This window comes from Hylobates moloch, unplaced genomic scaffold (genome assembly GCF_009828535.3).
Source record: "Hylobates moloch isolate HMO894 unplaced genomic scaffold, HMol_V3 SCAFFOLD_12, whole genome shotgun sequence".
Taxonomy (NCBI): domain Eukaryota; kingdom Metazoa; phylum Chordata; class Mammalia; order Primates; family Hylobatidae; genus Hylobates; species Hylobates moloch.
In genome coordinates, this window is record NW_026652287.1 from 89,091,918 (window position 1) to 89,104,400 (window position 12,483).

The following is a 12,483-nucleotide window of genomic DNA, read 5'->3' on the forward strand; positions in this document are numbered from 1 at the left end:
AACTGCACTGATCAGAGGCCAGCCTCCCCTGCTGAGCCCTGACCAAATGCAGACTTAGGAACAAAACAAATGACTGTTGTTTGAAGCCACTAAGTTTTGGGGCGCTTTGTAATGTAGCAATAAATAAATGGAACATAAGATAAAAGGATATTCCTGCTACAATTTTTCAGAGAGCTAGGTACACCCGAAGATCCCCTGCTGCTCCTTCCGCTCTTTCTTTCCTCCTTCTGTTCGTGTTTGCAATAGGAATTAAGCTGGACCCAATGAAAAATACTTAATGTGATAAATGCTTAAGTTTCCCCAAAAGTAGGAAACAGAATTCTTTAGAATTAGCAACCTTTTCCAGATTTGCTTCTTGCTTTCCTGGATGTCATTATCAAAAAGTGAGTGATATTTCCTCACTTTTCCTTTGAGTAACTGAGAGTTCATATTTGAAGGTATGGTGGTTTAACATGTTTTTATTACATCAGTGATAGATAATAGATATGCACGACTTCTCTAGTGGTGTTTTCCATGACAAAGTAAGAAAGTGAGTGGGTCAAATTGCATACAGGTGGGCTATTAATCCTTTCCTAGATAAAAAAAATAAAATGTGGGGTCTAAAATGTTAGCTGGAAGCACATATGGAAATACAAGAGCTTGCCCGATAGCTTTTTCAGGGCTCCTCTCTGATTTGGGCACTTTAGCAGTTCCATCTAGAAACAGGTCATTGCCTTCAGCCTCTGAGGGCTCCTGGGAGGTCTTTGGTTGCCTTTTATTTTTAACTTGTTTCATCGAACCAGTGCAATGCACACCAAGGCCTGGATAAATATTTGTGAGTTGTTTGAACTTTGTTCTGTGCCCTTCAATATTCTTAGGAAATCGATTTTGGACTTTAAAGAAGTTTGAAAATTCGTTCACCATAACTGGACTGATTCAGGACCAATTGCTAAGTGAGCAGTGAGAACACGGGAGGAACAAGGGTATTTGAAAGTCTTGCAGGATCTTTCCGAAAAAGATTATGGCTGTGTGAGGAACTGCATATAAATTTACACCCAAAGTAACCCTTTTGAAGCAGCTGAAAGTCTGAAGACTGAGTTTTTTTAAGAGGCTATTTCAAGGATATTTTCTTAAAGCCAGCTACCACATGATCTGCCTTGCCTGTATCCTAAAACCCCCATCTCCATTGTTTGCTAATTTGCTGGTCAGTTTACCTCTTCTTCTGTAGACCTGCACCATATAGACGTCTTCTGCCTCTCTTCCTTGCTTCTTCACACCCTTCCCCTTTCCCCTGACCCACCTCCCTCTCCCAGTTTGCCTCTAGGAGGGATCAGAGTGAGGAAGTGAACTTCTTTGGGGCCAGTTTACTTGTGTCATCTTGAAAGGGGAGTATGGGCAAGGGTCAGGGTCAGGCCCTATGCTAGCTGGTAGCCATTTCAGAGATTCTTAGGAAAAGTAGTTTTATAATTTAAGTGCCAATGGGACCAAGGAAGAGCAACTTCTCTGCGGAGAAGGAGGATGGAAGTTTATCCCCGGTGGACACCTCTCTGACAGCACACCAGCTGGGGCCTCCCATGTGGCTGTGGAATTCACATGGAATTTGGCTAGTCATTTAACCTCTTCTTCCTCCACTTCCTCAGCTGTATAATGGGGACAGCATTTCCTAGCCGACATCAGGAGACTTTATAAAGGGGAGCAAATACTGATGACAAGCAGTTTCCAACAGGAAGAGCCAAAGGCTCAAGGTTCAGTTCTGCAGTAATAAGCACTGGATATGCAAACCTTCTCTAACATTATGTGTCAGGTGTCCCATAAAGGTGGCTTCAGCCTTTATTGGCCTTTCTCTGCCTCAGTTTCCTCTTTGCAAAATAAAGATAATAATAGGACCTATCTCACAGAGCTGTTTTGAAGATTAAATGAGATGCAAAGTATAGTATCTGGTACTCATGATAAATGTTAGTTATTTGTTTCACCTGCTCCACACCTCATTTTATCATGTAATAAGTGTCACCAATCCATGAACAGAAGCTGGAATTATGAGAGAATCCTAGAATGGGAGGTAAAAACTCCCTCATTTTTACAGACAAGAAAAAAGAAATGCGGTAAGATTGGGTGCCCTGCCCAGGGCTACCTGATTCATTAGCAAGAAAGCAGGAGTTACAGTTCAGGTCTCCTAATTGTCAGGTCGGTGCAAGTCTCAGCTTTCATTCCTTTGAAGACTGTGTTGGTATTTTTATCCCCAGATAACCCTTTTTCATTCCTATTTTAACGCTAAGACCAGTTCATACCATTAACCACTGCAATCTCTGTCTCCTGCAGCTCCCAGGAAACCTGCAGATAACCTCCCCTTCCCAAAAGCCATACCCCACCCCACCCCCTGCCCCTGCAAAAGGCCAGGAAAGGTAGCGCTTTCTCAGAGACCTGAGGAAGCTACTAATGGGGACAGCAGGTGAGGAAGGAGGCGGTGGAACTGCAGCTGCTGGCAAAGGTTGCCCTAGTAACCGTGCGGGCTCCATTCAGGAAGCCAGCCCAACTCCAAGATGCAAAATGATCGCCTTCACGCGGCTACTGCAAGCACAAAGGAACCAGAGGAGCCCTGATATAGCTGGAAGAAAGGGAGGCACAGAGAGAGAGGTAGGGGCCCATGCTGTCAGTTACAACCTTCCACCTTCCACAGAAGAAAAAGAAGGAAAGAGAATAGCTCTTTGAATCTTCTGGCCTATGTGAACCGTAAAAACCACCCATTTAACATGAGTCCTTTGGTGAGAATAGAGGGAAACAGGCACCCCTCTGTTCACCAGCCTTCTGAAACAATATGTCAGGAGAAGGGGGAGAAACCTCAAACATTGCAACTTTATGGAGGCTCTAAGCTCTTCATACTCTCTCTCTCCTTTATTCAGACTGGTGACAAAGACCATTTGCTCCCAATTTATTGGAAACTTTTTTTTTTTTTTCACAGCTTGAGCTGCTTAGATGCAGCGAGCTCCCTCTCCCCAAATTGCCGTCAGACACTTGCTGAATGGGCCAGGCTCAATTATGCTCCCTCCACAGGTTCAGCTCACACTGTGACCCTGCATGGCTTCCTGCTATTCATATGTGTTACTTCCCCTTTGTGGTAATGGCTTGTGGCACTTAGCCAGAAAACATTATTAATTTCAGAAGTGGACTGACAAACAACAAACCCACAGTAAAACGAGAGGAAGTGCTGGGGAGGCCAGCTGTCGGCTTGAGCCAAGCAGTAGGAACTCAATGTATGCAGGTTCTAGGAGGAAAGAGATAATAATCCACAAAGAGGAAATGCACTAAAATTATCCACAGCCCATATTTTTTTAAAAAATGAAAGAAAGAAAAAGAAAGAGAAAAGAAATCAGAGAAAAGAAAGGGGGGAAAAAGCACTCAGCTACTTGAGCTGCAGCTGGACAGGAAATTGCTAACGCTGCTTGCAAATCCCTACTTTGAACAGGCAGTTTAGGGAATGCCAGGAGCGGAAACCGTTCAGAACTGGATTAACATGAGCCAAGTTGAACTGCAATCCACTTCTCCTTTCTGTGCTCTTGCTGACTTGGGACACCCAAATAGGACAGACTGACTTGGTATATATATTTCTGCACTATTTCTGTTTGCTTTTTATACTTAGTTGCTTAAAAATCACCATGGACAGCTTTATATGATTGCCATCGAACGAAGGCCACTTGCCTCCTAAATTAGTGTAGACAACCAAGCAGTCAACACATGTGCCATGTGAGTGAAAAGCTCATCCTTCTCCCCACTTCACATGAAGGGACTGAGCTCACGCAAAAAAAATCCCCAAATATAAGTATGTTCTAGTTCTTTTGATTCCGTACACCTGCCTTTTATTTTGGTTTGTATATTTTTACACTTGAGGTGAGGAGAGGGTAGGTCCCAAGAAAAATGACAAGATATAAAGCCTTTAGCTTGAAAAGAAACTAAAATAATCCCCACAAGTTTCAATAGGGGTTTCTGACCCACATCCCAAACCAGTTAAACAAAAAAGCACATTAGAACAGGGATGACAAAGCTGCCTCTTAAGTGCCAATGTAAAATTGTAAAGACATATCCTGACACAGTGAGGAAGCTTAGATATGCCTTGCCATGCGCATGCTAGGGGAAAAAAGGGAGACATCATTCTGGATTCATCATTCTCACACTAGGGTATCTGCAGGTAGAATTGTCAATGACAACAGACTGGAAAAAGAATTATCCCTACTTCCTCCTTGGCATTATCTCAGCATTATAGAGCAGAAGACCCTGACAGTGAAGGATAGGGAGGTTAACATGTGGCTGTCATTTTGTTATTTTGCTACACCTCTCTGTGGTTAATATCCAAATTGTATTCCTCAGCAAGCTATGCTCTATAGATTCATTTTTCTTCAGTGGTTTTAAAATCTTAAGCCTGAACTATACTCAGAAGAGGTATTGTTCATATGCACGATACAGTCAGTCCATTCTAGGATGTCATCTTTATTCGTGGCAAATTATGAATTTCATAAACTGCTGCTGAAAAATATTCTAGGAAAAGCTTAAAGAACTTTGCCCTGCTATGCCTACAAGTCAAAATCAATCCCTGAATGAAAAAGTTCTACAATGTGTCACTTCACACATAGGTATAACTGAGATTTTTTTAAAAACACACATTCAATAGCCAAAATAGTTATTTATTAATAATTTAAGGTTTACATTCTTATAATAAATTCCAGCTCAAAACTTTACACCACGAACATAATGGAGCAATTTAACTCTCCCTTCTTCACAATCAAATGCATTTCTCCTATCAAATGGGTACCCATGCTCACACACACACTTCCAGTTTTATACAAATTTTTTTAAAGGAAAGAAACCAACCCAAAGTATTGCATTTGAGGTGACACTCCCTGAAGAATTTTACACAGAGGTAATATACTGTTTAGCACAGCTGAAGGTTTTTTTTTCTTTTTTTAAAGTGAGCCCATGATTTGGTGTCTTTCCAAGATTATCCCCTTTGCGACAACACAAGCCAAAATATTTACAAAGGTAAGGCATAGTCAAACTATATAAAGAGAAAAAAATCATGAGGAAGATACATGAAAAAGACTAAAGACTTCGCCATAACAAGGTCTTAGTGATAATAGTGTCCATAAAGATGTCATCAGAATTGGTAAAGTCAAGCATGCTGCAAATATACCCTTTGGATTAGAAAAGAGCACAATTTTCTTTTTTTGTTTTGTTCTGTTTTAAGAAGTGGCATACTGCTCTTTCTCCCTTTGGATAATTTCTTTTAAGCCCATCAAAGGAAAAAACAAACACAATTCAAACAAACACTGTCAAGTGATTTAAGATCAAATATTTACAATAATCAAATGGAGTATCAGATTTTTTTTTCCAAACTGATACCACAAATACAGAGCTGAAATCTCTCTTTGGCTCCTCTATATGCAAAATTGAATTAGTCTTCATTGAAGACAATTATATAGTCAGTTCCAGATGCAAAAGGAAACAGCCTTACAAGGCCCTAAAGAACACATGCTCCTACCCTATCATTTGGTCCTACCCTATGTGCCTGGAAGTCCTCGAATCTCAGTCCCTGCATGGGTAGGCTGCACACATGGGTACAGAGCAAACCTACTGCCTGTATCTATACAGCATGTCCTGTTATTCCAAAGAGAATGGAGCAAATCTCTCTGTTAGTATTAACCGATTCCGCACTTGGTAACCTTGTCTAGTACAGACAGCTGGTGTCATTTTGACACCTGGGGCCACACACAAAGAAAGCAGCCCAGCTGATGCTGCCAAGAGAAACTGCTGAAGGGCCAGACACATTCCGGCAAGGAGGGGTGTGGGGTCTTTCACGTAGATTGCAGCGAGTCCACCTGGTAGACATTCTGGTTGGAAGGGGTGGTAAAATACAGCTGCTGTGCTGGAACCCGGTTGTCACACGGGCTGCTGAGTCCCAGCGTCCTCTCGAAGTCCAGCAGCTGACCCATGAAGTTGAAGTTAGGGGATATGTTGGATTTTTTCATTTTGACAATGTCATAGGCATCGTTCATCGACAGATTGAGCTTCTGCATAAGGTAAGCCACAGTCACAGTGACTGAGCGGCTAATGCCAGCCAAGCAATGTACCAAGACACCACAGTTCTTGCCCCGGGCTTCATCTGTGAACACAAAAAGAAAAGCAAGATCTCAGTAGACTGAAAACCACCCTTTGTGAATGATCAGTCTAAAAACTGAACTTAAAAATATAATAATAATAATAATAGTTATGTGTGGCAGTTGAGCCCGACAAGCAGCAGAAAATGTATCATTGAAATGAAACATGTACACTAGACACGATTACATATTTCAGATATTTTCTGAAAAGAGAGCTTTTGTATTAAGTTTCTGCCAACAAAAAACTCCTTAATGGGTGCATTCTTTGCCTCAGCATGTGAATACCAGAAACCCTGCAATATGTTCGTGAATGCCTTTTATACAGACAACCAGACTGCAAGGGTCTATTAAATTATTCTCCAAATGTTGTGCAGCTAACAATGGAGGTATTCAGGCATTTTAAAAGAGAGAGGGAAGTCACAGGGGACGGCCCATTAGGAGGAACAGGATGTCGACATGGCCTGAAAATGAGTTCCTTTGTAATAGGAAATGCATTACAATGCCTGGAGATTCACTTCTCCCAGGCTTCCAGCCCACAGTTCTTCCTGCTGGGCTCAGGTTACCCACTGTCTCACTGTTACCAGTATCACAGTATCATTCAACTGGGTAACATTTAGCATTCATACTGCTTTCCAACAACTAACTTGACGTCCTAAAATAACTCCTAGATGTTTTCAAATTATAAAGCAATGCTGAAATTCCTGTCTATAGTGAGTACTTCTATCTGACCCTTCCCCTGAGTCCAAAGACTGTGGGAAAAATCTGTTGTCCGATTATGAACGACTGTCAACGACTGAATTCAAAGATTCAAGAAACAGCGTTTCAAATACACCTGTGATCTGCAGCCATGTCAGAAGGCAGGTTTTCTTCCCTTAGCAAGAAGATAAACCAGAATTAAGGACGCTCTGGGAACATTAGAGACCTGTAGTCCGACAAATTAGCAAGCAGCAAGAACGATTAACAGCTTAAACTCTATGAATGGCTAGGAATTTTGCATTTAAATGTCAGAGCGACGACTATTAGTCTCACCTATGAAAGAAATGGCCTCAGGGAAAAACTGGGACAGGTTTTGGCTCCAGTGATCCGAGATGGGGATTTGCTTGTATTTAAACTCTCCTGCGTTCTCAAAGAGATTCGGCAAATTGGGGGTGACGTTCAAGATGTACTTGATGCCGAATTCCTCCAACACGTCCAAGTTGGTGGAGTCTTTGGCACAGCCCAAGTAGAGGAAGGGCAAGATCTCCACTGGGAAGGAAGGCTGGCTGTTGGACAGCGGACTGCCATCCGAGTCTGTTGCACTATTGGGGTCTCGGTCAAGGTCAGACTCGATGTCCGAAGAAGAGTCAGAGCTGATCCGCAGGCCCCCGAGCCCCAGCACTGGCAACGGCGGCGAGCTGCTGCTACACGAGCCGTCTAGATTGGTCTCGCAATGCAGGGCGAACTCGGCTTGGAACTTACTGAAGCCACCTGCCAGAACGAGAAAAGCAATCGTGTAACCTGAGAAGCCGTAGTAGTTTTCACAGGTTGTAAGAACCGCAGCCCGGCGCAAGAAACACCACAAGCACCCTACGAACCCCCTACATATAGAACCATATATAAGAGAAACACTTTAAATGTGCACCCTCGGGAATGGAACGAACGGGCCCGCCTCGCCAGGGAACCCTTATTCGCTTGAATCCGGAAATAGACAAAATGGCAACTTTTTGGAATATTTTGAGAGCTAGGATGTGCCAATTTACATCCCCAACAATCTCTCCCGTCCTGCAAATCTTAATTCAAAATCGAACGATAGAAAACAGGGTGATGGTGAAAAGTGTTCTGGGTAAGAAGGCGCAAAACCCGTTAGAAAGAAACCGCCGGTACCCGCAGCCGGAAGCGGGTGGATTCTGAGCCGGCCCGGTTCTCTGGTGCGGAACGCACGGTTCGCGGCCCCTACCTCGCCGGCTGCCGGCCCCTAGGCGAGCAGCGCGGCTCCGAAGCGACAGCTGAGCGCAGCAGAAGCATTTTCAGTCCACGCGCCCCGCCCGCAGCCCTGCGCCCCTCGCCCTGCTCTGCGCGCGGAGTTCCCTGGGCGCGTACCTTCCAGGTAGAACGCCCGGCAGCCCTCGTCCTTGAGCTTCTTGAGCAGCAGCCCGAGCACCGACTCGCCGCCCGTATTCTCGTTCCAGTCGCTGCTGCTCTCGTCGTAGAGCACCACTGTGTCGGTGCCACAGCGCCGGGTGAAGCGGTCCCGGTCCTCGCCGCGCGTGAAGAGCGCGCGCACCGGCAGGTTGCCCTTCTGCAGGCGCCGCAGCATGATGCCCGGGATGGCCACGTTGATGGCCGACTCGATGTGCGACGACTCGTACAGCTCCTGCGGCCGGCAGTCCATCAGCAGCAGCCGCTCGTTGCCCAGCTCCAGCTGCTCGTTGAGCCACGCCACCGTCTTGCTGATCGCCATTTCCGACGCGAAGGGCACGGGTCTGAGCGTATCTATCATGGGGGTCGAGCTGCGGGAGAGGGCGGGGTGCCTACCAGACGCCCCTCGGGGCAGGCATAGACCGAGCGCACCGCGCGCGAAGCTGCCGCTCTCCGAGCTGGGTTTAATTCCGCCTCGCCTTACCCAAGCCGAGGCTAGCGGTTGGGGCAGACGAGACAGAAGTAAAGCCGGAGGTTCTCTCTGCACCCAGCTGCAGCCGCTGGCTGTTAGTGTCAATGAATCTCTCTCAATGAAGCTGCCCAGACAGTTTTTGTTCCTCCCCAGTGAATGAAATCCAATTAATTCGGACTCCGTGCTACTGAGAGGGGAGGAAAAAAAGTCTAGTGGCTCCTAATCCCTCCCTCCAAGGCTGCACCTCAAATCTACCCGGGCGTCTTTCTCCCCGGATTATTTAAGACTCGATTTGCTCACTATCCCTTGGACTCAGCCTCGCACACCCCCTGCGCGAGGCAGCTCCTCAATGGATACAAACAGCGAGCGTCTCAATGGATACATTCTCCAGGCCAGCCAATGAGCGTGCTGCGGAAGGGGCTGTTGCCGTGGGGACGGGCCGGCTGGAACAGGTTGTGTTGATGAATTGTTAATGAGTTTGTCATTCACAAAAACGGAAAGGAATTTCCGCTCCGGATAAGCCCCAGTGCAAACAAGCTGCAACAGCGGGCTCGGCGGGAGGAAGGAGAAAGAAGGGGAGGCGGCAGGGGAGGAGGAGCAGGGCACATAAACCAGGGCACTTCAGTTGTCTCATGTTTCCTTCTGTTGAGAGTTCACACTTCGCGTCGGAACTTTTGAGCACCAATGGCGCAATTAGCATGCACAAAAGCCCTTGTTCGCGACGCTTGCGTTCGCGAGCTAGCTTTAGGAAAACTTGTGCTGACTTTTTGTTCTTTGTATTCCCTTCAAACTCATTTGGACCCAAGTTCGCCTTAACCCTCCCCTCCCCCAATCCCCCTTCTTTAGGCGGTGTGTGGCATTTGTTTGCCAGTTTTAAAGGCCCAGCTCTGTTTGCTCTGATGTTCTTTTAGCCGAGGCTGTGTTGGGGCTGGTGAACTGACTGGGCTTTAGTGACCGATGAGGTGTTAAATGCTAATCCAACATATTTCGAAACAAACCAGGATTTTGTTGAAACATTTTAAAGCAAACAAACAAACGTCTGATTGTGCACAAAATCAGAAGAAAACCTTTTTTCTTAAAATAACATTGTATTTTCTTTAAAACAATGTAGAGTGCAGAAACAAACTCTTAAGTCAGTCCAGTGCTTTTACTGTACTCCGCTCCAGCGGCGTGGGGAGTTACAAGCCATTGTTCGGGTGAATCTAAATCTCTCCCCCCGCCCCCCCACCACCATCGCCTGCTGGGGGGTCGCGCTGGTTAATGATTTCTGGGCAAGGAGCTAGGCTTCTGACGGAGGAGCCGGTCTGGCGGGGCTGCCTGGGCGAGGTGTGCTGGGACGCGCCGGGCCGGGCCGGCAGTCCCCGCCATGGGCGAGGCGTGAGGAAGTCCTCCCGCAAGACCTGCAGGCTGCGGGGGCTCGACGATTGGTTACAGTTGGCAGGGAGGCATGTCAGAGGGGGCCTCCCCAGCCCTCTCCTGCCGCCGCCTCCTCCCTTTGTCCAGCGCCGGGCACTCCGGGGAGCACCAGACGCGCCTGCGCGCTGCGCTCCCTGCCACCGCCCCGCAGTCCCCGTCTCCCCGCTTGGCGGGCACGGGGCTGTGCGCGAGGCGGTGGACGGGTACTGGGCTGAACGCGGGACTCCCGGTTCCATAGAGATCTGGGGCGGGTGGGGGGAGCAAGGACGAGTGCCTGCCGGGACCCCCCTGGCTCCTGGCTCCCAAGGAGTCGAGGGGAACGTCTCTACCGCGCTGCAGAGCCAGCAGGTAACTTTGGGGAGGTGCCGGCCAGGCCAGCGAGCAGCGCTCGGCCCAGGCGCCGCGGGGCGGACGGATTGGAAGCCGGATGGAGGCGTGGCCGGGTGGGGGCCGCGGCGGCGGGGAGGCGCGTTCCCCGCGCGCAGAGCTCTATTGTTATATAAAAGTGCCGAAGCCTGCCCCTCCCGAGCGGAAAACCACCTGTGTGCGGCCGGCGCGGCGCGGGAGGGCCGCGGCCGGAAGGCGCGGGCCCTAATCCGGCCTCCCCTCCCTAAACCCCGGCGGAAAAGAGGCCTCGCTTTGTCCCGCCGCTGCCTGAGAGGCGGAAGCGGGGGCAGCTGCCCGGCGGGGTGCGGCTTTGGGGAGCGTCCCTCGCTTCGTTTTGCGCCCACCGTGAACACCGCGAGGGCGCCTAAGGTCGCGGGGTCTCCCTTCGCCCGACGCCCCGCACCCACGGGCATGCCTGATAACACCCCCGCTGCAATTTGCATTTTTAGTCACCCGCCTCTTCCCTGGTTTGGGAAATGTAGGCTAAAAAAAGGCGGCTGCGAGGCCCAGGTTGCCAATTTTGGAGCTCTGCTGCAGGCAGGCCGCCCCTGGAGGAGCGTGTTCGACGAAGGTGGGGATTGCCGAGCTCCTCTCCGCACCATTTTTGGGCAGCCGTTGGAACAAAACGCCTGTATTTCACTGGGTATCTTCCAGTTTCAGCTGGGGGAGGCCTGCGCTGGAGTTGACTCCCCCTATCCTCCACGATCTGCCACAAAAATTCCCACCCCGAGAAGCTTCAGTCATTGGGACCTGGGGACAGGGAGGGAAGAGGCAGGATGCCCTTCAGCGGAACTGAGAAGAGCAAACTTGTTGGAGGTTCAGCACAGGACCTGCAATAGAAGAGAAAGGGAGGGAAGTTGGGTTTCCACTTGGCCTGTTTTAATACGCAGCTACCTGAGTATGACTATAGATTCGGGAGGATACATCGAAACTGTAGTTTTACCCATGCTTCTGAACTTTATCGCCAAGGGAATGCCAGTGTTTCCTGGCGCATTGATTAAAGTGTTCTGACCGCTCAGTCTTAGAAATGCTGCGAAAAGGGCTTCTGGAGTGGGAACAGCCCTCGTTTGCATTATGTCCCCCGCTTCTTCCTAGGTAAGCGCCCTTAGTTAAATCATTTAGCCGTTCTAAGTTGCAGTCTTCCACGTCGGCATAACGAAGATAAAACTATCTGCTTCATAGGGTCCCTGTGACGACAAAACGGGTACGGTGAAATGTCCTAAAGTGGTGGTGGGGTGCTATTAGCTGTTGGAATTGATTTTTCATCCTTCTGAATTGAGGACCTGTGAAAAGGCCTCGGCTTGGGGACACGGTTTGGGCATCCCATAGATGCCCCTTGAGGCTTGCTTGACAGCCCGCCTGGACTCGCTCATCTGCAGCAAAGCCCACTGAGATACTACCCTAACCGATTTAATCCGTTCCAATTCAGCTGTCAAGTAAAGGGGGTGTTATCGTAGACCAGGATCAAAAATCCTTTAGCACAGTTACCAGAATGGACCCAGCTACATTTCTGACTTCTCCCTACTGGTCACCTTTGGAACACTGTTCTCCAGCCACAGCAAACTGATACAGCAATGCGTATTGGGCACTTAGTACATGATGGGTACCGTCTTGTTTCTATGTCTACGTGCATAATTTCGGACAGTCTTCAGAAAAAACATGTAAATTATCCCATTTACAAAGATTAAAGAATTTGCCCAAGGGCACACAGTAGCAACGGAGAGTGTCAAGGCGTGAGGCCAAACCCTTTACAGACTCTTAAGGATGCCCACATGCACGGATTACATACAGTGTTGTGGACACTATATTCACCTCCACGTGGTATTCCCTGTCCACATGTGAAGAATTTCAAGGTCAGCATTTTGAATTTTCACCGCCAGGCTTTCTCCAGCCTCACGTTTTCTGTTGCATCCTCCCCACAGATGTCAAAGATCAAAAGTGAGGCTGCTTTCTCTGCTCCTTTTA

The 12,483-nt window shown here is 48.0% G+C and overlaps 1 protein-coding gene across 2 annotated transcripts; it reads right to left on the reverse strand.

Moving 5' to 3' along the window:
* Positions 1 to 3,810: 3,810 nt before the first annotated feature.
* Positions 3,811 to 9,479, reverse strand: DUSP6 (dual specificity phosphatase 6). 2 transcript variants are annotated; one of them, XM_032170886.2, is made up of 3 exons: positions 8,205 to 9,479; positions 7,155 to 7,592; positions 3,811 to 6,130 (listed from the first exon to the last, which is right to left on the reverse strand). In XM_032170886.2, exons 1-3 carry the CDS (start codon positions 8,602 to 8,604, stop codon positions 5,823 to 5,825), a joined length of 1,146 nt encoding a protein of 381 aa, XP_032026777.1. In that variant the 5' UTR covers positions 8,605 to 9,479; the 3' UTR covers positions 3,811 to 5,822. The 2 variants fall into 2 exon arrangements, with proteins under 2 accessions (XP_032026777.1, XP_032026778.1); XM_032170887.2 differs by lacking the exon at positions 7,155 to 7,592.
* Between the last annotated feature and the right edge of the window lie 3,004 nt (positions 9,480 to 12,483).

What these genes read in the sequence shown, in the direction of transcription:
- DUSP6 (XM_032170886.2), bottom strand. Translation starts at nt 8,604, where the DNA reads ATGATAGATACGCTCAGACCCGTGCCCTTCGCGTCGGAAATGGCGATC. An exon ending in CCGGGCGTTCTACCTGGAAG is followed by an intron (nt 7,593 to 8,204) that starts GTACGCGCCCAG and finishes TCGTTCTGGCAG; the next exon opens with GTGGCTTCAGTAAGTTCCAA. An exon ending in TGAGGCCATTTCTTTCATAG is followed by an intron (nt 6,131 to 7,154) that starts GTGAGACTAATA and finishes TTGTGTTCACAG; the next exon opens with ATGAAGCCCGGGGCAAGAAC.